Source organism: Carcharodon carcharias, chromosome 3, assembly GCF_017639515.1.
Source record: "Carcharodon carcharias isolate sCarCar2 chromosome 3, sCarCar2.pri, whole genome shotgun sequence".
NCBI classification, from domain to species: domain Eukaryota; kingdom Metazoa; phylum Chordata; class Chondrichthyes; order Lamniformes; family Lamnidae; genus Carcharodon; species Carcharodon carcharias.
Window position 1 is genome coordinate 143,513,449 of NC_054469.1, and position 27,720 is coordinate 143,541,168.

General features: G+C 44.5%; 1 protein-coding gene across 2 annotated transcripts in view; it reads right to left on the reverse strand.

Annotated features, from left to right (window-relative positions):
• Positions 1-3,453: 3,453 nt before the first annotated feature.
• The window catches only part of gsdmeb (gasdermin Eb), a 44,834-nt gene continuing 20,567 nt past the window's right edge, over positions 3,454-27,720 (reverse strand). Inside the window, exons 7-11 of one of the 2 annotated variants that reach the window (XM_041183265.1) lie at positions 24,306-24,386; positions 16,472-16,515; positions 10,404-10,602; positions 9,738-9,811; positions 3,454-4,289 (exon numbers count right to left, since the gene is read on the reverse strand). In XM_041183265.1, coding sequence (XP_041039199.1) covers positions 4,050-4,289; positions 9,738-9,811; positions 10,404-10,602; positions 16,472-16,515; positions 24,306-24,386 — 638 coding nt within the window. In that variant the 3' untranslated portion in view covers positions 3,454-4,049. Of the gene's footprint in view, positions 4,290-9,737; positions 9,812-10,403; positions 10,603-16,471; positions 16,516-24,258; positions 24,387-27,720 lie in introns of both variants that reach the window. The other variant, XM_041183264.1, reaches the window with a different exon arrangement.

A 27,720-nucleotide genomic window follows, 5' to 3' on the forward strand; every position in this document is an offset into this window, starting at 1 on the left:
GTCCTACTTTTCTTCATTCTTTTAGCATTTAGAGTTCATTTATAGCGAAATAAATAGCCTCACCAACATATCACGTGAAAGAAATGTGATTTGGATTGGACAAGAATCCCCCAGGCTGATAATGTCGCTTGTACAGAGTACCTTCATAACTGTTACATATGGTCTCTGAGACTTTTTCTTAGGAGCGAACCTATGAGGGAGATCCTGATGAAAGTTAGGTTTTTTGAATAGGTTCTTCAGCTTTTCTTCCACTGGGCCTTCAATAAAGAAAGGCAGCTGCTCACCATTTTCACATACCTTTCCGTAGCCAGCCTTGGTGCACTGACTAATATCATTACTGTCACCCATGTACATGACAGGAATCTCAAAATCTGCAGCACTTGAGAGGAGATTTCCGTCCAGTGAAGTGATTTTGTAACAAGCGCAGGGGTGCATTGCCCAAGTTTAGGGAAAGACAGTGCAATTCAGTCAGGTGTAGCTAATCAGCCAGACATTGTCCAGAAAGTTCATGCCTGAGCACAAAGGTTCATGTCAATAATGCACATCCTGAGACTGTAATCTGGACATCTGCATAGAGAAATAGGTCGTTTTCATCAACCGTGCGATTGGAGAACTTTCATCTACTGGATTCGGGTCGTCTTCTTGCAAAGGAAAGTTGCCTTATATTGCACTAAGGTTGCAGAATCATAGAAAAATTAGAGTGCATAAAGAAGCTGTTCAGCCCATCGCGTCTACGCTAGCCAGAAAAAATAAACTAGCTGCTCATTTTAATCCCACTTTCCAGCACCTAGTCCATAGCCTTGCAGGTTACAGCACTTGGGATGTAAACCTAGATACTTTTTAAATGAGTTGAGTGTTTCAACCTCAACCATCATCTTAGGCAGAGATTTCCAGATGCCCACTGCCCTCTTGGTGAAAAATTTTTCCTTTATGTCCCCTCTAATCCTTCTAACAATCGCCTTAAATCTATGTTCCCTGGTAACTGACCCCCTCAGCTAGGGGAAACAAGTCTTTCCTGTCTACCCTATCTAGGCACCTCATATCTTCAGTCAAAAACAAAAACAGAATTACCTGGAAAAACTCAGCAGGTCTGGCAGCATCGGCGGAGAAGAAAAGAGTTGACGTTTCGAGTCCTCATGACCCTTCGACAGATCTTCAGTGTTGACTACTGTAAAAGAATTGGCTGACAATACACATGAACACACGTACATATTAAGAACTGTACTGGTCAGTAGTTGCTATATTTCTGCCAGAAAAATTGTCAAGGGCTTAGATTTTATTCAAGAAAGAAATCTTGTGCACCAGAAATTAACATATATGCAATTTGTTTTCCAGTTTAGAAAAAACACCATTTCAGATGATGCCAGCCTCCTGTGATATCAACCAAGTTGCAATTCCAAACCTAAAATGGGATCATTTTGAAATCATTGAATGGTAGTGATACGTGTCATGTTCCAGGAAAGATAGAGAATACAGAGCATGTTCTTCAGTGTCTTTCATTCCAAAATACCTTTGGAAATGGGCTATAAGGGTTTGACCCCAGGTTTTTCAGCTGTGGTATTCATCTCTTCTTTATGAAGCATGCAGTGTCCTAACTTTTTCTGGTGGGTGATTGAGGAAAGGAATCTGAGTGTCTTGAATGTCACAAGAGAATCTATCAGTCTGCAAGTAAAAGGTATGAATCAGCATAATCTATTCATAACATAAAAAAGGCACACAGAATAATGATTGTGCATGTGAGTAATATGGTCAAGGACTGGCCAACTTGCCTTTTTTTTTTAAAAGTACACTCTTGGCACGAAGAAAGGCTGGGCAAGCAAAAAACTTGATAGAGCCTGTGGAGGTAATCGTTTATCTTAAATGGTGACAAGGTGTCCTTGTAATGAAATGTGGCATTTTAAAGGCAGGAGTCTCAGAATTCTACATATTTGCCCATAATTGCATTCATCATAAAATGTAACCAGTCACTGGAACTTGCTTTAAAACTATGCAATCCCATTTGATGTGCTTGTTCAAAAATAAACTCTAATCTCTAGCAATTTTACCAAATACAAGTATTATCTTTCCAGGGTTCATGAGCCACAGGAAGAATGGAGTGTCAGTTATGAGCAAGTTCGAGCTCAACCACACCATTAAAGAGGGCTGGTGTAACAATGGTTAGGTACATAGAATAAACAGCAAGTACAAAGCTGTTAAATAAAAACAAAAAACTGCGGATGCTGGAAATCCAAAACAAAAACAGAATTACCTGGAAAAACTCAGCAGGTCTGGCAGCATCGGCAGAGAAGAAAAGAGTTGACGTTTCGAGTCCTCATGACCCTTCGACAGAACTATGTGAATCCAAGGAAGGGGTGAAATATAAGCTGGTTTAAGGTGTGGGGGGGTGGGTGGGGGGAGAGAAGTGGAGGGTGGTACACCAACCCCCTCCCCCCACCCAACCCACCCACCCCCCCCCCCCCACACACCTTAAACCAGCTTATATTTCACCCCTTCCTTGGATTCACCTAGTTCTGTCGAAGGGTCATGAGGACTCGAAACGTCAACTCTTTTCTTCTCCGCCGATGCTGCCAGACGTGCTGAGTTTTTCCAAGTACAAAGCTGTGTGCCAGGCTTTTCATTTAACCTTCCTTAATTAAGATGATTGCCAAAGTACACCAGTTGATTAGCACGTGCAAATAGAAGTTACTTTACTGAACAATGCCATGGTTCAACAGCTTGATAAGGAATAAGAACACGAATGGAATGGTCATTATGAACAACTTGTTAACAGGTCTTACAAATAGGCCTGAGACATAAATAACTGCTAGTAGAATAGATGCAAATAAAGAAACTTTTGAGAGTTAGTTTGGTGCTGGAGATGGAATGTTACTGGGAGAACAAAACTGGTCAGGGAGAACAGCTTGAGATGTGGTAAGGAAAAGATGAGGAAAATGTGATTGATCAAGGCCAGATGTATGAAGTTAATGGCAACTCTTTTGAGTACAAACCCGTTTCCATCTGTTTCAGATGAAGTTACATTGTTTCATAGTTTGCCATTGTGAGATTTGAACTCTTGATACTCTTTTTTGAGTAAACCTGTTTTCCATCTGTTTCAGATGAAGTTACATTGTTTCATAGTTTGCCATTGTGAGATTTGAACTCTTGATTGTTTTTCATAGTTTGCCATTGTGAGATTTGAACTCTTGATACTCTTTTGAGTAAACCTGTTTCCATCTGTTTCAGATGAAGTTACGTTGTTTCATAGTTTACCATTGTGAGATTTGAACTCTTGATCTTGGGGTTCCAAACCCAGTACCATAACCACATGGCTATTTAGGCCAAGCATGAAGTTAATGGCAGGTGAATGGCATTAAAAGGACAATTAATGGGCAATTGATGCATGTAGCAAATTAAGACTGATGGGAATCTGGTTTTTTATGGTTTTCTCAAGCATGTAAAAGATCATGAAAAAGATTTTTTTGACAAAATGAAAAATTTAATAAATTCAGATACTTAAGTAATTGATTTCCTTGTGTTCTACAATGCATTGAGTTGCTGATCATTTTTGATGCCCAATGATCACATTTGTTGTCAAAAGATGGCAAGGAGTGCTGCTGACTGATGAAAAACTCATTCTAAGTTATATCTTTTGATGTCAAATGATCACCGTGTTTTTGAGTGCACTTGAATGCAAAATTAGGCAAACTTTTCTGGTAGGAGCTAGTAATAGTGTCTCTCGCCAACAGACAAGTTTCAATCTCTCCAAGAAGACAATTCTACAGAGCTAATCTACAATTCCTGATACCATATAGTTCACACATTTCTCTTCTGTAATTTTTTTTTTACAGGATAGGATATATTATATAAACTAATGGGACACGGCATATCTCATTTTGACACTGGCTAGAATTCACAACTCTTTTGTGATCTTTCCACCTAGTTCCTTCATGAAATATTAATCAGTCATTTTTACAATGCATCAACTGTATTAAATGTTACTGAATTATTAAAACAATAAATTAGGCTCAAATTTCTTTTAAACCACATTCAAGCCTGCAGATTTGGATTATTTATGCTCCTCTTTTGATCCCACTTAGGGTAGCAAATCCCTGCAGAACTATGCAGAGACACACCGGAAGCATTCCAGGCTGTTTACCAGTCACAAGTTTGATGGCTGATTCTTTCTTTTCAAGGCAAACATTTGATAAAGCAAATAGACGTTCAGCTATGTAAAAGTTATCCTCTTCATTTAAGAGCAGGAGGTCTGGATTATCAACAGGAAACATTCCGTCATCAGGGGTGTGATTAATCTGTAAAGAGGAGAAATTTGTCAATGAGTGATTAGTGTTTTCTATAACCTGTGTCCCCTTATATGGAGCAACATGCTGAAAATACAACTGGCAATCTGATACTCTGCATGATCTCAGTTTGCATAATGCAAGCATTATAATCCTTTAAATTTTCTGGAAAAGGCACTCCTGATTGTAATTTTTTTTCATTACTTGACCATTTGTTACAAAAACAATTACAAATACTAAAAGAGATAGGTGCACTTTAATGTGCTGTGGCACTGAAGGGGAAGCCAGCCAAGCAACTGCCTCTTCAAGTTAGTTCTAATCAGTTTAACAACAACTTACATTTATGGAGCAGACCAAAGGTCTGGGACTCTGAGGCAACAGGTTTGGTAAGAGAATAAATACTTTAAAATGGGTGTAAAAATTGTGTCCATAAATGTGCGTAGCATTAAATCTACGACGTGATGTTTTGTGACCTTGGACTACCTTGCCAAGGTCAAAGCCGACCTGTTGTTTCTGCAGGAGTGTGTGATACCGCACCTCAGCTTCTACAGCCAATGGTACAATGGTAGTCCCGCAGGCCATTGATCTGGTCGGGCAGAAACGACTCTCATTCCTGTGGCCTGGGTATTCTGCTGCGGGGAGGCAACTTCACCGTCTCAGAGGTTAAGGAGGTGGTGGGCGGGCGCCTCCTCGTAGCCGACATAATGTACATGAATGCTCCACTCCGGTTAATTAACGCGTATGCCCCAGCACAAAAGGCCGAGCGGCTGGCGGTTTTTCAGCAGCTCCCACTGCTGCTGGTGACCTCTAGGCTGGTCATCCTGGGCGGTAACTTCAACTGCATCATCGATGCGGCAGGACGATCCGGCAGGGCCGACAACACATTGGACACTATGTCCAGATCCCTGACGGGAACAGTAAAGGTTGCCAAGCTGCATGACGTCTTCAGCAACCCTGCAGAGCGCAGCGTAGATACACCTGGTCGCGGCCTGACGGATCCATCCATTCCAGGATAGACTTCCTGTTTGTGTCCCGAGCGTTTGCAGTCTGATCCACCGATGTCAAGCTGGTGTTCTTCTCTGACCACTGCCTCCTACTGGCTGACTGTCACTTAGAGGAAGACCAGAGGGTGGGCAGGGGGGCATGGAAGCTAAACGTGCGACTGCTAAATCCAGAGAACATTGAGGAGCTCAAGAGGGATTACAAAGGTTGGAGAACCGTGAAACCCCTCTATGAGTCCCTGACACACTGGTGGGAAGCGATCAAGGGAAACATGAAGAGGTTTTTCATCCTCAAAGCCACCCAGAAAGCTAGAAAGGAACAGTGGGAAATGTTCTGACTCCAGAAAACATGCAGAATCTGCTCTGGCTGCAGTCGACGGGGGTCGATGTCAAGGAGGAACTCCAAGATGTGAAGAGCCAGCAAGCCTTGCTCTTTGCCTCGGAGGCCTCCAAGATCATCTTCCGTTCCAGAGTCCGCTCCGTGGAGCAGGATGAGACGTGCTCACATTTCTTCTTCCAAAAAGTACACACAGAGAGCTCTGTGATCAGCAGCCTGAAGGAAGAAGACAGCTCAGTAAAGTCATCGCAGTCCGACATTTTGAGGATCAGCAAATCCTTTTATGCCGGATTGTATGACCTGAAGCCCACAGTCAGCAAGGCCTCCCAGTCCTTCCTGTCCTCTATCATGGAGGTCTTAGACGACAATACACGGGAGAGCCTGGACAAACCGCTAACTCCTGACGAACTGACTAAGGCCCTTGAATCCTTCGAGAAGAGTAAAACTCCCAGAAGCTACGGCTTGCCGGCGGAGTTGTATTCGGTTCTGTGGGACTGGATCAGCCCAGACCTGCTAAAAGTGGAGAGTATGCTCCTGGCCGGCAGTATGTCAGAATCCATGAGGAAAGGCATCATCACCCTCATCTACAAGCACAAGGGGGAAAGGGAGGAAATTAGAAATTGGCGACCCATTTCACTGTTGAATGTGGACTATAAGATTCTGTCCAAGGTCATCGCCAATCAGGTCAAATCCGCTCTGGAATTGGTGATCCACCCTGACCAGACCTGCACTGTGCCGGGCAGGAAGATCTGTGACAGCCTCGCGCTGCTCAGGGATACGATTGCCTATGTGCAGGACAGGGCTATGGATATCTGCCTCATCAGCCTGGATCAGGAGAAGGCCTTTGACAGAATATCGCACACCTACATGGTGGATGTGCTCTCCAAAATGGGGTTTGGGGAGGGAATTCTCAATTGGATCCAACTGCTCTACACTATCAGTAGCACAGTCTCAATCAATGGGTGGGAATCAGATAGCTTTCCAATTAAATCTGGAGTCAGGCAGGGCTGTCCCCTCTCGCCTGTTCTTTTCGTGTGTTGCATAGAACCCTTTGCTGAGTCCATCAGGAAGGATCCGGGCATAAGAGGAGTGACGATCCCAGGCAGTGGAGGCACTCAGATCAAAGCCTCCCTGTACATGGACGATGTCGCCGTCTTCTGCTCGGATCCACTGTCGGTGCACAGTCTGATCCACATCTGCGACTAGTTTGAACTGGCCTCGGGAGCCAAGGTAAATCATGGGAAGAGCGAGGCCATGTTCTTTGGGAACTGGGCTGACCGATTCTTTGTCCCCTTCATTGTCAGGGCTGATGGCCTGAAGGTGCTGGGGATATGGTTCGGAGGGACCAGGGCATGCGTTAGAAACTGGAAGGAGCGAGTGTCTATGGTGAAAAGAAAACTGGGCATGTGGGAGCGACGCTCCCTCTCCATTGCAGGTAAGAACCTGGTCATCAGGTGTGAGGCACTCTCGCTGTTGCTGTACGTGGCGCAGGTCTGGCCCATTCCAGACACCTGTGTGAGAGCGATCACCCGAGCCACCTTTTGCTTTATCTGGAGGTCGAAAATGGATCGTGTCTGCAAGGACGCGATGTACAAGCCTCTAGATAAAAGGGGGAAAAAACGTGCCCAACATTGCCCTCATACTGATGGCCACCTTTGTGTGTGGCTGCATCAAGCTGCGCGTAGATTCTCAGTATGCAAACACCAAGTGTCACTACGTGCTGAGGTTCTACCTGTCCCCGGTGTTGCGAAGGATGGGTCTGGCCACGCTGCCGCGGAACACTCCCAGTAGTTGGACCGTGCTGTACCACCTGTCCCTGGTGGAAAAATTTATGCAGAGAAACAGCTTTGACCACAAGTCCATCAGGCAGTTGTCGGCACGTAACGTCTTAGAGGCCCTGCGGGAAAAGGAGAGGGTGGATCATGTGGGATGGTTCCCCGAGCAGACTGTCAAAGTCATTTGGCAGAATGCCTCAATGCCAGAACTTTCCAACAAGCACCAAGACGTAGCTTGGCTGGTGGTGAGAAAGGCCCTCCCCGTCAGATCCTTCCTACATGCCAGGAGTCTCACCCCTTCTGCACGTTGCCCTTGAGGTGGCTGTGGTGGGGACAAGACCATTGTTCACCTCCTTGTAGACTGTGCCTTTGCAAAGAAGGTCTGGAGAGAGATGCAGTGGTTTCTGTCGAGGTTCATCCTGAGCAGTTCTATGACACTGTGCTCTACGGGCCGTTCCCAGGGACACACACCGAGACAAACATCAACTGCAGCTGGACGATCATCAACACAGTGAAAGACGCTCTTTGGTCTGCCTCAAACTTGTTGGTCTTCCAGCGCAAAGATTTGTCCCCGACCGAGTGTTGCAGACTGGCACATTCCAAAGTCCAGGACTACATGCTGAGGGACGCACTAAAGCTTGGGGTAGCTGCCGCAAAGGCACAATGGGGAAGGGTCGCTGTCTAAGACCTTTCTGCCACAGTGCACAGAGGGACTGGAAACTGTATAGACCCCTCGGGATGTACAGCTCAAAATGAATGTCTGCAAATGATTGTAATATTCATTGTTTGTATTGATGCACCTTGTGATACATGTTGTAAAAGCTGAACCTGATTGTACTTTTGTGATTTTGAAATGGTTTAGAATGTTCTTCCGGATATTTTATGAATAAAGTATATTTTTCCAAAAAAAAAATATACAGCACCTTTAATGTAATAAAATATCCCAAGGTGCTTCACAAGGGCGTTATAAAACAAGATGTGACACTAAGTCACAAAAGGAGATATTAAGTCAGATGACCAAAAGCTTGGTCAAAGCGGTTGGTTCCAAGGAGTGTCTTAAAAGGATGAAAATGTGGTAGAGAGGCAGAGGAATTTAGGGACAGAATTCCAGAGCTTAGGATGGAGACAAATAAAGACAGATTCACCAATCATGGGGCCACTAAAATCAGAGATGCTTAAGAGGCCAGAATTAGATAAGTGCAGATACAGAGGGTTGTGGGGCTTGAGGAGGTTCCAGAATAGAGACGGGCGAGGCAATGGAGAGATTTGAAAACAAAATGAGTATTTTCAAATCAAAATGCAACTTGACTGGTAGCCAATGTAGGTCAGCGAACATAGAGGTGATGGGTAAATAAGGCTTGGAAACAGGACTCAAGCAATAGAGTTTAGAAACGTTCAAGCTTATGAAGAGTAGAATGTGGGAGGCCAGCCAGGGGTACACTGGGGAATAGTCAAGTCTGGAGGTAACAAAGGCATGTTAGAAATTAGCAATATATCCAAAGATATTCCTATAACCTTGCTTAATTAAGATGCTTGCCGAAGTACATAAGTTCATTAGCATGTGCAGGAAGAAAGAACGGAAGGAAGGTGGAAAGGAAGAGCTGTTATTGCAATCCATCCATCCTACCCAATCTGGACCATTATATTCAATACTCATTATGGCCATATGTTTTTTGCTGTACACCTAGTGCTTCATATCCAGTCTTAAACTCTGATTAAACTCAACATCCCACCACATTGGTTGCACTCAATCTTGATTGACTGATTGATTGACTGGGTAGTGATAACTCTCAACAAGTATCTTTCAAATATTAAAATTAGTCTCTTTTCAGGTGCTAATTTGTATTTTTCTGAACTCAGAGGCGAGAGGGCAATGAGAGTTGATTTGCAGTTTGAAATCACCAAGCATAAGTCGTCGTTTGGTAGCAAGGCGACAGGGAGGAAAGCAAGGAAAACATCTTGGTGAGAAAAATTTTAGCGTACTCAGTTCAGTCAGACAATTAAATTGTTCCTTTGTGCTAAATAAAAGAAAAAGTGGTCCAGATCACAAGGGGATGCTACTGTTACACTTTGAGTTAAGCAATCGTACAAGTAGATATTGGGCATTGCGAATCCAGTTCCATAAAAGCAACATATTCATACTTTAAGGGAGCAATTGATGTCGGTGAATCAAAGACAACATTTAAGGCTTCAAAAGCATACCTGAATTTGTGACAGTGAGGCACTGAAAGTCTTATGATGCTCGAGGGAACAGTGACCTCACCAAGTCTATGACTATGAGGGGAAAAAAAACCAAAAACAAAAAAATTAGGAAGTACACCATAAGCCATCAATTATGGAAACTTACCAAATAAAGCAATATTGGGAGAATTTGAATTTCACAGCAAATACCCAAAACTGCAAGACTTTCTTCAGACATGCCTAGACAAATAAAAAAGGTGCATTCAATATAAAATAATCCAGATATTGTTTTAACTGTAGCTTTAAATTAATTACAATTACAAAGCTTGGTAAATGCGACAAAAGTAAAGGTTCCTTTAAGAAAATACAGTTCCTATTAATAAAAGCTTCCCTTTGATAATTATTCCACACAAAAAAAAACTCGATTGAAAACAGAAGTAATTCTTTGAATTTTCTGCTAAAATTTAAACCAATTCATTTAACCACAATTACTTTAGTTAATTTTTTTAAACAAATGTTCTTGATAAAGACCTGTTGGTTTTGATAGTAAACAAAATTCAAATCATGACATCTTTTCATTTACAACATCCATTATAGCCATGAATTTCTGCAGTTCTCCTGTTCTCCCAGTGTAACTTCAGCAAAACCCCAGGAGAAATGGATTATTGGATAGTTACACTGTTTCTCCGGGGTTTTTTTTCTAATTTCTGACCAGGCAACCTAGAGAGAAATTCCAGGCAAATACGCTGTGAAAAATATTAACAATGAGAATGTTATTTGTTTGCTGATTAATATTTCAAAAATATTTCCAGGCATGAAACTTCGTTCTTACCATCTAAAGCACTAAAAAGGCAGAATGCAGCTGTAAAAAGCTCAGGTCTTGTAGCATCTTTGTTCTTTGAAGAGCCATCATCACCTGCGCAGTCGTAGCCTAAAATGTGCAGCAGAACTTTAACTTTTTGTGCCTGTGTTGACTCCAGCTCTTGTAATCCCATTAGATTTGGCTGCTCCGCTGAAGAAAGTTTATCCAGCTACAGAATACAAAACAAATAAAACTGATGTTGCATAAAGGCGAGCACTTTCTGACCAGTGATAGGTACAACCATATTCATTATTTGAAAGTGGTTCAGCCTCAAACCATCTCACCTGGCCAAGTGATGGTGAGACTTTGATCAAATGGGGCACACTAGAATTCATCTCATCACCAGCCTTCAGATCCAGCATTTTTGGGCCGAGGCTTCAGAGGCCAGGGAAAATGACCAAGTTCATTACTCACTTAGACCCGTGCCATTGCTCATGCTGTTCTCACTGATATCAGCAAAATAATGTACGCTGGTTCTGACTCTTCTACAATAAACCTGTGAAAAGCACTTCAGACATTTGCCAGCTGTTAAATGGAAGTATTATGTTTCTGGTTAATTTCCAACCAAGTCTCCTGTCAGTGGTGTTAACTGAGAGTTCATGTTGAACTTGGACAGATCAACAAAACCTCAAGAGGAGCAGAACATTGTCAACTACAGGCCACCATTCCAAATACAACTGCTATTGCCAATTTGGTACACCCAGTAAACATTATGCTCCAATCCTGCTTGCCCCTGTTCACTCTACAATCACCATGTGAAAATCATCATTTCCATCCACGTGTGGTGTGATCCATCTGATTGAAAGGGCTGGATTTTTCCATGGAGACAGAGACAGGTTAGGAGGCAGCTGTATGGTGCGTCAGTTGCCGGACACGTTGCCGCCTCTGCACCATTTTACCCAGAGGCTTGTCTCATTGAGGAGGGTTACCACTGCAGAACAGTGGGACATCAATAAGTTTATTATTAGTCCAACTGAGTTGTCTATTTCCTCACCATCACCCTGCCCGTCCTCCCACCCATGGAAACCAAAGCCCAACTGTTGCCTTGAGGCCACCTCACAGTAGGAGCCAAAGAACAGCAAGATCTCCTTTAAATTCCATCCCCCTCCCTCAGCTACAGGGATTATCAGGACACAGCAGGGCCGCAGGCCATCCTGTGGATGCATTTCCCCCTACGCAATTATGGCCCGACAGCTGTACCCAGCATTCAAGAAAACATCAGAGGACGCCTCCATCTTGCAGCACCTTTGCTGTCGCCCATTTATATCAACATCGTCCAAGCCTCCCAGTTGGGCAGCGGGCCACTGATAGCCTGGGGCACTTCAATTGGCCCTCCTGCACAGCCCACATGACGTCCTTAATTAGATAGGACTCCAGAGGCATCCTGTTAATTGGTCACCTCCAGGAAAATCGTGCAGGTGGGCAGGACTTAGACACCATCAGAATTGGGACCTGTATATGGTCCTGATGCTCATCCGAAAATTCAACCCTGTGTACTTGATTAAAACAGAACCAAATGTGTACCATCTTAATTCAAGATATTCAAACAGTATAATTCACAAATACTCAACTATGTATTAAAAAAATATCTTCAAGCCATAAGCGTTCAAAAAGAAATGAAGGGAAAGCTGCAGCAAGGTGGGACATGGGAAGAAATTCAGGCTTGGCTCCTATCAAGGCTTATAACATAAGAACAGAAATAGGAGGAGTAGGCCATTTGGCCCTTCAAGGCTGCTTCACCATTCAACAAGATCATGGCTGATCTTCTACCTCAACTACACCTTCAAGCACCATCCCATATCTCTTAATTCCCTTAGTACCCAAAAACCTACTGACCTCTGTCTTGAATATACTCAATGACTGAACATCCATAGCTCACTAGGGAAGAGAAATCCAAAGATTCTCAAGCTTTAGACCATAAGACCATAAGACATAGGAGCAGAAATTAGGCCAAACGGCCCATCGAGTCTGCTCCGCCATTCAATCATGGCTGATAAGTTTCTCAACCCCATTCTCCCCATAACCTTTGATCCCCTTACCAATCAAGAACCTATCTATCTCAGTCTTAAATACACTCAATGACCTGGCCGCCACATCCTTCTGTGGCAATGGATTCCATAGATTCACCACTCTCTGACTAAAGAAGTTTCTCCACATCTCTGTTCTAAAAGGTCTTCCCTTTACTCTGAGGCTGTGCCCTCGGGTCCTAGTCTCTCCTACTAATAGGAGCATCTTCCCCATGTCCACTCTGTCCAGGCCTCTCAGTATTCTGTAAGTTTCAATCAGATCCCCCCTCATCCTTCTAAACTCCATCGAGTATAGACACACAGTCCTCAAACATTCCTCACATATTAAGCCTTTCATTCCTGGGATCATTCTCGTGAACCTCCTCTGGACCCTCTCCAGGGCCAACACATACTTCCTGAGATACAGGGCCCAAAATTGCTCACAATACTCTAAACGTGGTCTGACAGAGTCCTATAAAGCCTCAGCAGCACATCCCTGCTTTTATATTCTAGTCCTCTCAAAATAAATGCCAACATTGCATTTGCCTTCCTAACTACCGACTCAACCTGCAAGTTAACCTTAAGAGAATCCTGGACTAGGACTCCCAAGTCCCTTTGCACTCCAGATTTCTGAATTCTTTCCCCATTTAGAAAATAGTCTATGCCTCTATTCATCCTACCAAAGTGCACGCCCTCACAATTCCCCACGTTGTATTCCAACTGTCACTTCTTTGCCCATTCTCCTAACCTGTCCAAATCCTTCTGCAGCCTCCCCACCTCCTCAATACCACCTGTCCCTCCACCTATCTTTGTATCATCTGCAAACTTAGCCAGGATGCCCTCAGTTCCTTCATCTAGATCATTAATGTATAAAGTGAAAAGTTGTGGTCCCAACACTGACCCCTGCGGAACTCCACTAGTCACCGGCTGCCATCCTGAGAAGGACCCCCTTATCCCCACTCTCTGCCTCCGGCCAGACAGCCAATCTTCTATCCATGTAGTACCTTGCCTCTAACACCATGGGCTCTCATTTTACTAAGCAGCCTCCTGTGCTCTCATTCCTAAATGGCTACCCTTATTCCAAGACAGTGCCCCCCCCACATCTAGATTCCTCACATTCTAGATTCCTCAAACAGGGGAACCATTTTTTTTTTCCAGAATCTACCTTGTAAGCCACTGAAGAATTGTTTCAATTGTATCTTTCAATTGGATCACCTCTTCTAAACTCATAGGGCTGAATTTTATGGGTCAACCAACGGTAGGAAAAAAGGTGGGTATACCCCATAAATTGGGCTGCCATGCCATCGACAACATGCTTGCCATCAGCCTGTACACTTGCAGTCCAGCCATGATCTTATGTGGAAAATTAATACCCAATTAAGGTCTCATCCCACCGCTGCTCCAAGTTAACGGGTGGCAGGAGAGGCTTGTGCCAAACATGTAGCCAGAAGGTTTATCCCTGCTGGTCAGTGAAGTGGGGGATGGAATTGTGTGCCTCTTCCTAGGCCTCCTGTCCCAATGGGAGGTCCCTCCAGTCCACAATTTTGCCTCCCTGCATCTACCTACCCCTCCTGCACTGTCAAAGATGCCCCCACAACACCCTCAACAGGGCCTGCCTGTCAACCCAGTCCTGGCAAGACCCCAGGTTTATCTGTGCATCCAAATCTCCTTTTTCTCCCAGCCCTCCAGTAATAGCAGCGGTGGCCGTCAATCCTAGTGTGGTGCAGAGCTGCTGGTCGTCGACTGGCTAGCAGCTCAATGAGACAGGACTTTCTCTTGGAAGCTCATGGAAATCCTGCCTCACACTAACTAAAGGGGCGTCGTCCAAGCGGGGGTGGGCTTACACCCAAAAATTTATGCTGGGCTGAGTGGAGTGAGTGGTTGAGTGGAGCCTGCCCTCTGACATGTAATTGACCCTATATAATCAGAGAATGCTAACAGCAAAGGAGACAGCCATTCAGCCCCTCGTATCTGTGCCGGCTCTCTGGAAAAGCAATTCACCTACTGTCACTCCCCTGTTTTTTCCCTGTAGCCCTGTACATTCTTGCTTTTCAGGTAATGGTCCAATTCCCTTTTAAAAGCTACACTTGAACCTGCCTCCACCACACTCACAGGCAATGCGTTTCAGATCCTAACCACACTGCGTGGAAAAAGCTTTTCCTCATGTCATTGTTGGTTCTTTTGCCAATCACCTTAAATTGGTGCCCTCTGGTTCTCGATCTTTCCGCCAATGGGAATAGTTTTTTTCTATCTACTCTAACTAGACCCCTCATGACTTTGAATATCTCTATCAAATCTCTTCTTGATCTTCTCTTCTCCAAGGAGAACAGCCCCAGCTTCTCCAATCTTTTTACATAACTGAAGTTCCTCATAACTTTTTTCTGCACCCTCTTCTAACGCCTTTACATCTTTCCTAAAGCTCAGAAACGGATGCAATACTCCAGCTGAGGCTGAGCCATAGGTTAATGTAACTTCCTTGCTTTTGTACTCTATGCCCGTATTGATAAAGCCCAGGACTCCATATGCTTTATTAACCACTCTCTCAATCCCCCCGTCACGTTCAATGATTTATGCACATATGCTCCAGATTCTCCTGCTCCTGCACCCACTTTAGAATTGTACCCTTAATGTGTAGTAGTCTCTTCACATTCTTCCTACCAAAATAAATCACTTCAAACTTCTCTGCATTAAATTTCATCTGCCATTTGCCTGCCCATTCCATCAACCTATGTCCTTTTAAAGTTTAATACTATCTTCCTCACAGTTCACAATACTCCCGAGTTTCTGCAAATTTTGAAATTGTGCCATGTACAAAGTCTAGGTCATTAATAGATATAAGAGCATGGGTCCTATCACTGATGCCAGAGGAAACCCACTATAAATATTTCTCCAGGCCAAAAAGCAACCAATCACCACTGCTCTCCGTTTCCTGTCACTCAGCCAATTTTGCATCCATGTTGCTATTGTCCTTTTTATTGCATGGGCTTCAATTTGCTGGCAGGCCTGCTAAGTGACACATTATCAAATGCCTTTTGGAATTCCACACACACTTCAACCATTCAAGCAAGTTAGTTAAACACAATTTGCCCTTAATAAACCTGTGCTGGCTTTTCTTAATTAACCCACATTCATCCAAGTGACCATTAATTTTGTCCTTAATTATTGTTTCTAAAAGCTTCCCTACCACTTAGGTGAAACAAGCAGTCCTGTTGTTGCTGGGTTTATCCTTACACCGTTTTATTTCAACAAGAGTGTAATATTAGCAATTCTCCAGTTCTCTGGAACCATCCCTGTATCCAAGGAGAATTGGAAAATTATGGCCAGTGCCTCTGCAATTTCCATCCTTACTTCACTCAGTATCTTTGGATGCATCTTATCAGGTCATGGTGACTCATTAACTTTAACCTATCTAATACCTCCTCATCATCAATATTAAGCCCATCAAATGGCTCAGCTACCTCCTTTTTCATCATGACCTAGGCAGCATCTTTTTTTCTTGGTAAAAATGGATGCAAAATACACATTTACTACCTCAGTATGCTTCCTGCCTCCAGGGAATATAGGTCTTGTCTACTCAATCTCTCTTCATAGGATAGTCCTCTCATCGCTGGAACCACTTAGGCAAGCCTTCATTGCAATCCCTCTGAGAAAATTCTGTCCTTCTTTAGGCAAGACGACCAATACTGCACATGGTAATCCAGGTATGGCCTCACCAAAGCCCTGCGTTATCACAGTAAGAATCCTTTACTCTTTTATTCCAATCCCTTTGTAACAAAAGCTAACATACCATTTGCCTTCCTACCTGCTTGCTAAAATGGCATGTTAACATTTTGAGATTCACACACAAGGACACTCAGATTCCTCAGAATTCAGACATTTCCCAGTCTCTCACTATTCAAACAATATTCTATCTTTTTAAATTTTTTTCTACTAAAGTGGATGACATCACATTTCACCATATTGAATTTCATCTGCCATGTCCTTGGCCACTCAACCAATCTATATCCTCTTTTTGTCCTCCTCATCACTTACCTTTCCACTTTGCATCGTCAGAAATTTGGATTGCAATCGGAGATCTGTAAGATTGTAAACAGTTGAGCTGAAATACTGATCCATACAGTACACTGCTAGTTACAGTCCACAACCTGAAAATGTCATCCTTATTCCTACTCTAGTTAATGGACAAAAACAAAACAATCCTCAATCCATGTTAATATATTACTCCCAATCTGAAAAATTGTGTGTAATAACCTCATATTTTATCAGAATACTTTCTGAAAATCCATATACCCTACATCCATAATTTTCAGAAGATACTAACAGTACTGTGAACTCAGGACGAGGATAGGATTTACTTCAAGCAGACATAGGCTGGTGGAATATGTGGCAGATGAAATTTAATGCAGCAAAAAACGCAATGATGCATTTTCAGAGGAAGAATAAGGCAAGGCAACATAAAATAAGGGATCCAATTCCTCTGCAGGAGCAGAGGGCCCTGGGGGTATATGTGCACAAATCACTGAAGGTGACAGGGCAGGTTGAGAAATAAGTTAATAACATGGTTGTAATGAACAGGTGCACAGATTACAAAACACTGGCTGGACCTCAATTGGAGTATTATCTCTAAAGCTGGTGCCACACTTTAGAAATGATGTGATGCAATGGAGAGGGTGCAGAAAAGATCTGTGACAATAATTTGGGGACAAGAGACTTCAGTAATTGGATAAATTGACGAAGCTAGGACTGTTCTCCTTGAAGAGAAGGGTGAGGGGAGATTTGATAGAGGTGATCAAAATCATAAGGAGCTTGGACAGTGTAGGTAAGGAAAAAAAACTTTAAGTGAGCAGAGCGGGGGAGGCGCTGTAAGGGCGAGGCTTCAGCGAACAGAGCTGGGGGGGGGGGGCGCTGTAAGGGCGAGGCTTCAGCGAACAGAGCTGGGGGGGGGGGGGGCGCTGTAAGGGCGAGGCTTCAGTGAGCAGAGCTGGGCTTAAATTTAAGGAAATAGTCGATTAATTAAAAACAAAAAGTATGGCAAGGGTGCTCAGTCCCGTGTGTTCTACAGCCTGCAGCATGTGGGAATTCTTGGACACTCCTTGCAGTCTGGATGACCACATGTGCAGGAAGTGCCACCGACTCGACCAGCTTGAGCAATGGACTTTGGAGCTTGAGCGTCAGCTGGACACACACAGGTGCGTCCGTGAGGCTGAGGGTTTTGTGGATGACACGTTTTTAGATGTGGTCACTCTGCAGTTTAAGGAAGTGCGGCCAGAGAAGGAATAGGTGACCACCAGTCAGAAGGAGGGAGGCAGGCAGGTAGTCAGGAAAGCCCCAGAGTGTATCTCACTCAAGAACCGTTTTCTGTGTTGGAAAACAGTGAGGTTGAAAGTTTCTCTGGAGAGTGCAGCCAAAGCCAAGTTCACGGCACTATGGGTGACTCAGCTGCACAAGAGGGGAGGAGTAAGACCGCAAGAGCAATAGTGATAGCAGACTCAATAGTGAGGTGTGCAGGCAGGCGCTTCTGCGGCCGTAGATGTGACTCCAGGATGGTATGTTGCCTCCCTGGTGCCAGGGTCAAGGGTGTCACAGAACAGCTGCAGGGCATTCTGAAGGGGGAAGGCGAACAGTCAGAGGTCGTGGTTTAATTTGGTACGGATGACATAGGTAGAAAGGGGAACGAGATCCTCCAACGAGAATTTAGGGAGCAAGGTAGCAGATTAAAAAGCAGGACCTCAAAAGGTTGTAATCTCTGGATTACTCCCTGTGCCATGTGCTAGTGAGTATAGGAATAGGAGGAGAAGGAGGATGAATGCTTGGCTGAAGAGATGGTGCAGGAGGGAGGGCTTTAATTTCCTGTGTCATTGGGTCTGTTTCTGGCAAAGGTGGGGCCTGTGCAAGTCGGTCGGGTTGCACCTGAAATGGACGGGACTAACATCCTTGCTGGGAGGTTTGCTACTGCTGCTAGGGGAGGTGATTTAAACTAAATCGGCAGGGAGATGGGATACAGAGTGGAGGTACAGTTGGGGGGGCGGGGGGGGGGTGATGCACAGCCAAATATAGAAGAGCAATTAAGTCAGTCTGGAAGGCAGAGCAAATATAGGCCTGTTAAGGCACAAGAGAATAAAGCAAGCCTGGATTGCATCTATTTTAATGCAAGGAGTCTTACAAGTGAGGCAGATGAATTGAGGGTGTTGTTTAACACATAGGAATATGATTTGTTGCTATCACAGCGATATAGTTGAGGGAAGGATGGAACTGGCTGCTCAATATTCCAGGGTATAGAATCACCAGCTGTGACGGGGCGGGGTGGGGGGGGGTTGGTGGGGGTGCATCTATTGATCAAGGAGTCAATTATTGCAGTAAGGCGGGATGGTTTCTTAGGAGGTTTCATAAATGAGGCCATATGAATAGAACTTAAAAACAAAAAAGGGGGCAGTCACTTTGCTGGGAGTATACGACAGATAGACAGACAGAGATAGAGGAGCAGACATGTAGGCAAGTCTCAGATGTGCAAAAATAATAGGGTAATAATAGTAGCGGATTTCAACTGCCCCAATATTAACTGGGATAGTCTCAGTGTGAAAAGCTCAGAAGGGGCGGAATTCCGAATGTGCATCCAGGAGAACTTTTTGAGCCAGCACATAGAAAGTCCTACAAGAGAAGGGACAGTACTGGACCTAATCTTAGGGAATGTAGCCAGGCAAGTGGTAGAAGTGTCAGTGGGGGAGCATTTCGTGGATAGTGACCATAACTCGAGGATTTATGGAAGTTACGGAAAAGGACAAAGGTCTACTGGAAATAAAGGTCCTGAATTGGGGGAAGGCCGATTTCAATATCATAAGACAGGATCTGGCCAAAGTGGACTGGGAGCAGCTACTGGTAGGAAAGTCTACATCAGACCAATGGGGGTCATTCAAAAAGGAAATAGTGAGAGTTCAGGGCAGGACCAACAAGTCCAGAAAACCCTAGATGTCAAGGGATATAGAGGATTGGATAAGGGAAAAAAGGAGGCTTATGGCAGATACAGAGGGTTGAAAACAGTGGAAGCCCTAGAGGAATATAGAAAGTGTAAGGGGGTACCCAAAGTAATTAGGAGAGCGAAGAGGGGGCATGAAAAAACACTGGTAGACAAGATAAAGCATTTTATAAATATATTAAGGGCAGGAGGATAAGAGGATAACCAGGAAAACAGCAGGGCCCATTGGGGACCAAAGTGGCAATCTATGCATGGAGCCGGAAGACGTAGGTGAGGTTTTGAATGATTACTTTTCATCTGTGTTCACTATGGAGTAGGATGATGTAGATGTAGAAATCAGGGAGGGGGACTGTGATATACTTGAACAAATTAGCATTGAAAGGGAAGAGGTATTAGTGGTTTTAGCAGGCTTAAAAGTGGATAAATCCCCAGGCCCAGATGAGATGTTTCCCAGGCTACGTGAGGCAAGGGAGGAGATTGCAGGGACTCTGAAGCTAATTTTCAAATCCTCTCTGACCACAGGAGAGGTGCCAGAGGACTGGAGGACAGCAAATGTGGTACCATTATTCAAGAAGGGTAGCAGGGATAAACCAGATAATTACAGGCCATTTAGTCTGACATTAGTGGTAGGGAGATTATTGGAAAAAATTCTGAGGGACAGGGATTAATCTCCATTTAGAGAGGTGGAGATTAATCAGGGATAGTCAGCATGGCTTTGTCAGAGGGAGATCATGTCTAACAAATTTGATTGAATTTTTCGAGGAGGTGACGAGTTGTGGAGAGGAGGGTAGTGCAGTTGATGTAGTCTACATGAACTTCAGTAAGGCTTTTGACAAGGTCCCACATGGGAGAATGGTCAAGAAGATAAGAGTCCATGGGATCCAGAGCAAATTGGATCCAAAATTGGCTTAGTGGCAGGTGGAGGAGGGTGATGATCGAAGACTGTTCCTGCGATTGGAAGCTATGATGAGTGGTGTACCACAGGGATCAGTGCTGGGGCCCTTGCTGTTCACAGTGTACGTTAATAATTTAGACGTGAATATAGGAGGTATGATCAGTAAGTTCACAGATGACATGATGATTGGTGGTGCTGTAAATAGTGAGGAGGAAAGCCTTAGATAACAGTACAACATAGGTGGGCTGGTAAGATGGGCAGAGCAATGGCAAATGAAATTTAAACCTGGGAAGTGTGAGGTGATGCATTTTGGGAGAACTAACATGACAAGGGAGTACATGATGAATGGTAGGAGCCTACGAAGTACAGAGGATCAGAAGGGCCTTGGTGCACATGTCCATAGATCCCTGAAGGCAGCAACACAGGTAGATAAAGTGGTTAAAAAGGCATATGGGATACTTGCCTTTATTAACCGAGGTATCAGAGCAGGGAGGTTATGTTGCAGCTGTATAATACGATAGTTGGGCCACAGCTGGAGTACTGTGTGCAGTTCTGGTTGCCACACTACAGGAATGATGTGATTGCACTGGAGAGAGTGCAGAGAAGATTCACCAGGATGTGGCCTGGATTGGAGCATTTCATCTATGAAGAGAGGCTGTATAGGCTAGGATTGTTTTCCCTAGAGCAGAGAAGGCTGAGGGAGGACCTGATAGACGTATACATAATTATGAGAGGCATAGATAAGGTAGATAGGAAGAAACTTTTCCCCTTAGCGGAGGTGTCAATAACCATGGGGGCTTTGATTTAAGATAAGGAGCAGGAGCTTTAGAGGGGATTTGAGGAAAACCTTTTTCACCCAGAGGGTGCTGGAATCTGGAACACACTGTCCGAGTGGGTGGTAGAGGCAGAAACCCTCACAACATTTAAGAAGTATTTAGATGAGCACCATAGCATACAGGGCTACTGTTCATTTGCTGGAAAATGGGATTAGAATAGATAGGTGCTTGATGGCTGGCATGGACACAATGGGCCAAAAGGCCTGTTTCTGTGCTATATAATTCTATGATTCTAAAATACTTTTCCCATTGGCTAAAGGTTCAAAAACCAGAGGACCTTGATTCAAAGTGATTGGCAAAAAACAGAGGCGACATGAGGATAGCTTTATTTATACAGCGAGTGGTTAGGATCAGGAATGCACTGCTGGAGTGTGGCTTTCAAAAGAGAATTGGGTATTGTTTAAAAAGAAAAGATTTGCATGGCTATAGGGAAAAAGTGGGGTTGGGGAGATGGCTGGCGGATTGGGACTCGCCAAATTACTCTCGTAGTGAATAGGCATGGACACAACATGCTAAATGGCCTCCTTCTGTGTTGCAACCATGCTATGATCCTGGGTTTGTCAAACACAAACGGCGCTATTTCCCTGTTCAAGTTCAAGGGCTTTTTCACCATTTAGCGCCATTAATTTCTCCAGTGCTATTTTTTTTTTTATTTATACTGATTAACTAATACTGATTAGAGAAGACCATCCCTCCAACAAGTAACTAAACATCCTTTCAACTTCATATAAAAATTAATGTACACCACAATGTTACAAAAATTCATAGTGACGCTGAGGACCTGCCTCTTCAAGCCAGTTTTGGGTACATTAGTGATTGTTTAATTGTCCGGGGTTACCAAGGCCGAACAAGAAGAACGAATACTTCTGTAGATCAGTGTCTTCGAAATTACCTTGGGAGGGACCATCAACATGTTGGTCCAATAGGTAACCACTGTACAATGATAGTAAACTCAAGCTCTCCTTCGTGACTCTGACTCTACTTTGTCACAGTGTAACATGAGAAGATATACTTCAATATTCAATCTGCTAACAACATAGGTTCAAGGAAATAATCAATTGCCCAAATTGAAGAAGTTCATTCATCCTATCTTTATCAAAGACTAAAACAAAAACAGAATTACCTGGAAAAACTCAACAGGTCTGGCAGCATCGGCGGAGAAGAAAAGAGTTGACGTTTCGAGTCCTCATGACCCTTCAGCAGAACTGGGTAAATCCAAGGAAAGGGGTGAAATATAAGCTGGTTTAAGGGGGGGGGTTGGGTGGGGGGGGAGAAGTGGAGGGGGGTGGTATGGTTGTAGGGACAAGCAAGCAGTGATAGGAGCAGATAATCAAAAGATGTCACAGACAAAAGAACAAAAGAACACAGACGTGTTGAAGTTGGTGATATTATCTAAATGAATGTGCTAATTAAGAATGGATGGTAGGGCACTCAAGGTATAGCTCTAATGGGGGTGGGAGGGCATAAAAGATTTAAAAATAATGGAAATAGGTGGGAAAAGAAAAATCTATATAAATTATTTGCAAAAACAAAAGGAAGGGGGAAGAAACAGAAAGGGGGTGGGGAAGGAGGAGGGAATTCAAGATCTAAAGTTGTTGAATTCAATATTCAGTCCGGAAGGCTGTAAAGTGCCTAGTCGGAAGATGAGGTGCTGTTCCTCCAGTCTGTGTTGGGCTTCACTGGAACAATGCAGCAAACCAAGGACAGACATGTGGCCAAGAGAGCAGGGTGAAGTGTTAAAATGGCAAGCGACAGGGAGGTTTGGGTCATTCTTGCGGACAGACCGCAGGTGTTCTGCAAAGCGGTCGCCCAGTTTACGTTTGGTCTCTCCAATGTAGAGGAGACCGCATTGGGAGCAACGAATGCAGTAGACCAAGTTGGGGGAAATGCAAGTGAAATGCTGCTTCACTTGAAAGGAGTGTTTGGGCCTTTGGACGGTGAGGAGAGAGGAAGTGAAGGGGCAGGTGTTGCATCTTTTGCGTGGGGATGGTGAGGTGCCAAAGGTGGGGGTTGAGGAGTAGGGGGTGATGGAGGAGTGGATACTTTAGATCTTGAATTCCCTCCTCCTTCCCCACCCCCTTTCTGTTTCTTCCCCCTTCCTTTTGTTTTTTCCAATAATTTATATAGATTTTTCTTTTCCCACCTATTTCCATTATTTTTAAATCTTTTATGCCCCCCCCCACCCCCATTGGAGCTATACCTTGAGTGCACTACCATCCATTCTTAATTAGCGCATACGTTTAGGTGATATCACCAACTTTAACACCTGTGTTCTTTTGCCTGTGACATCTTTTGATTATCTGCTCCTATCACTATTTGCTTGTCCCTACAACCACACCAGCCCCTCCACTTCTCTCCCCACACCCAACCCCACCCCCCTCCCCCCCCCACCTTATATTTCACCCCTTTCCTTGGATTCACCCAGTTCTGCTGAAGGGTCATGAGGACTCGAAACGTCAACTCTTTTCTTCTCCGCCGATGCTGCCAGACCTGCTGAGTTTTTCCGGGTAATTCTGTTTTTGTTTTGGATTTCCAGCATCTGCAGTTTTTTGTTTTTATTTATCAAAGACTACATCACTAGGTGACAGTTGACTTCAATGGGAGGAACGAGGTGCTGGATAATCTAATTACATTGTGATTTCCTAAGAATGTTGAAGTTTCTCAATACTGGATCACTTTGATCACTGGGCTTGCTGGCAGAATGCAGGGGGTAAAGGGGAAAGAGAAATTGAGAGGGAAAGTGTTATGTTCCCTGCGAGTGACTAATACATTCATTTAGAAGTGTCATAGGCTCATCCATTTGCAGAGGGGAAATAAACAGATACTAAATTCCCTTTACTGCCTACTTCAATATTTTGGGTGCTATCAACCACAACTGACATTTCATCCAGTACTGTACAAGTGAAAAGAGGAAGACACTTAATTAGCAAGACCAATGCTTGAAAAAAAATTTCATTAGCATCACTGAAAAGCAACTGCTGGATTTATTTATTTCTCAGATAGATGTGCTTTCGGTTCATTAGCAGCATGTTCCACTATTCCAAACTATCAGCAAAAATGATAATAAAGTTTTACTCTAAAGGAGGATACCATTCAGCCAAGATAATTTACTTACAATATTTTCAAGAAGGGAAATCACATCTTCATGGTACAAGAACTCACAGTAAAATTTAAATAGTTGTTGACACTTTTCCTCTGAAAGTTCACTGAATGGCTGGAACTGGTGCTTAGCCTCTTCAATAGCTGCAAAATATTAATGATATGAATGCTGATTTCACTACTGTGTCACTGTTAAACCAGTTTACATAGAATATAACTGCTTAGATTTGACTAGAAAGCATTTAAAATCATTACAATGAAATGAAAAAGAGAGTGTTATGGAGGATGTTAACATATTTAGCAAGCTCACTGTCATTGAGCAAATGCATTGCACTAGAATATGTGGTATTCTTTTGTGCTTTTAATATATAGAACATAATATAGGAATTAGACACCCCATAGATCAGGCCTCAACCTCCGGTTTTTCATAATCAGGCTGCACGAAATTTATCACGTGAATGCCAAGCAGAAGCAAATGGGCTTCTGAATCATGACCTACAGCATAAGTGCAATAGAGTACAAACGTCTATTTTCAATAAAACAAATGTGACACTTAGCAAATGGATATGGACCCATATTACAAAAGGTATGTGCTTTCCAACTTCTTTAAAATTATGAATGCTTGATGCCAGTGTAATTTATAGTTACACTGCTTCTAAGCCCTCACTATTTTATAACTATCTGCTACTAAAGCAATTAAACCAGGAGTTGACGTATAAACTCAACTGTACACACAGCTTTATATCAATAAACTTTGTCAAGAAATGTTGAATCAGGGTTTAAATTATTGCTCCGCAATGCATCAATTGGAGAGATTTGTTGAATTCAGTAAATTAAAAGAACACAATCAAATTCACAGCCTAGATTCTCACCTTGATAGCATGCTTACTTATCTATTTTTGAGAGAATCTTAGGTCCAGTTAATACCAATGAGAACAATTTCCCCCGAGAAATGCTGTAATTAATCAATGCTGTCACAGAGACATAGGGGAGAATTTTCACCCCGTTGGACAGGCCGGTTAGGAGTGGCCCGATTGCCGCCTGCGATTGGCTCCGTACCGCCATTTTACGTGGGTGGACCAATTAAGGCCCACCCAGCGTTAAACACGGGTCCCAAGGGTAGTGGGAGTGGGTGGGCGGCAGTGGGACTGCAATGGCCACTGGGTCCAATGACAACTGGGAGGCCTGTTTAAAGAGCGTTCCTACAGCCTTGCAACAGTTGTGAATCATGGCCAGCAGAAGGGCTCCCTAGAGCGCTACTGGTGAGCAGGCCAGGCAGGGGAGCAGGTCAGCGGGGCACTGTGCCCCTCGCTTTTCGGATGAGTGCCTTGCTGCCCTCCTCGAAGAGACATGAGATCCTCGTTCCCAGGTACAGGAGGAGGATGCCCCCTCACATGACCAAACATGCCTGGGAGGAGGTGATAGAGATAGTGGGTTCACACAATGTGGTGTGACGCACCTGGGTTCAGTGCTGCAAGTGTTTCAATGACTTGGGAAGGGTGAGTACTGTGTTGGCATGGGTCACTTAACACAGCAGTTAGGCTCCACCCCCACCCCCCAACTCTGAATGTGGTTACTGCATTGAATCATTCACAGCATGAGTCCTTTGCTGGGTGGGTCAGCATTTATTGCCCATGCCTAGTTCATCCTGAGAGGATTGTGCTGAGATGAGTTCTGCACCCACTGCATGTATTAGACTGCTACCTTAAGGGGGCTACCTCAAGGATCTGCACCTAGGTGCAGTGCTGGAACTCCAAAACATGCCAAAAGTCAGGCTGCTGACATGCTGAGAGGGGAACTTCCAGGTAGCGGGGCACCCATATATCTACTGCCCTTGACATTCCACGTGCTTATGCGTCCTTGCTTTGCAAGGTGCAACTGTGTGGGTGGCAAAAGTGATGGAGGCAGCATGTGGGCTGGGGTGGGTGGGGGGGGGGCGGGGGGTTCAGTCCTGGCTGCTTGGTGTGAGTGTGTGGCAGCTGCAGGGTCACAATTCACAGAGTCCTGCAATGCCCCACTCAGGTGGTGGTGGCAGGGATGGGATGGGAATCCAGGTACAGGGTGGACTAATCAATGCTCCCCTCTCCTTTTCAGGAGAAGACCGCACACAATGCCGCCGATCGGATGCAGACTGGCGGAGGCCAGGCACAGTTGGCCATTATAACCAGATACGAGCAGGAAGCATTGGAGTTGGAGAGGCGCCATGTGCCCAGGTCCATCAGTGGCAGTGAGGCTGGGGTGCTGGGGCCAGGGGCGGGGGGGCAGGGGGTAAGAGTGCCATGCACTGAGGTCACTATGTCTGTCCCTGCAACCATTCCATTGTTGAATGTTTAGTGATTTAAGCTTCCAACATGGATTTCCCATTGATTATGGAAGGAAGGATGAGTGCTTCCTCATTCAGGGACCAGGTATGCACATTGACATTAGTTCAAGCCGAGACCATCATATGTCCTTGTTCTTCCTTTCAGCAACACAGGAGCAAGGCTGAGACAAGGAGGCAGAGGGACTGCCAGTAACACCTGAGGGCCCAGAAGAATTACAACCACCAGCGTCACACCATCTCTGCCAGGCAGGCATCAGCGCAGATACTAGCACCTCAGTGGGGATTAGATTGTCGGCTAGTATCCTGGGGCACAATGGTGAGGGCACTTCACACTTGCCTGAGGAGCAGGTGGAGACAGGTCTGCAGGAGGATCTGGCAGAGATACATGAGGCTATGTGTGGCATGGTCTCCATGCTGGAGGAGTCCACGCAGAGCATCAGCAATTGACCCTCATGGCCGAGCGCAATGCTTCTCCATGGAGAGAAAGTTTCGACCCTCATGGAGAGGCTCCTCAAGGAGAACAATCAGGGCTTCCTGAGGTTGCACTTGGACCTGCAAGCCCTCACAGCGACACTGACATCAGCTGGTGAGTGTCAATGTGGGAGATGGAATGGGCACCAAGTATCCAGCTCAGTGCCCGTCCATCAATAATGAGCAGGGAGGTCCAAAGCGACCTCACGTCGGCACATGAGCTGCCTGCCGTCTCTGCGGGCTCCTCTCAGAGCACATGAGGATAGCAGCTCCTCCACCCCTCTGCCAGTGACCATGGGATCCGATGAGGCTGTGGCGACTGGGGTGATGCCAGCCGTGGAACTGGCCGCTCACTCCCTGGCAGGGCCATCAAAGGCGCCAGAGGACGCCCGCCAAAGACAGAGACCAACAGGACAGCACAGTGAGCAGGCTGTCTTGAATGCCAGTGCCAGCAAAGGGGGCTTATCTAGACGTAGCACTCAAAAACATAAACTTAAGACACCTTAGGCACACCAGGGGCTTCTCACTGGTGGTTTTATGTTGCCCTGCTATTAGTTGATTATAATTTGGTGTGATGCTCCACACCTTTGAATTAAGTTTCTTTTCTGTTTTATTTTGTGAATTCATTAAATGCTTCATATGTGAAAATGGCTCAGGGTGATTCCTTAATTCTGCAGGTGGACG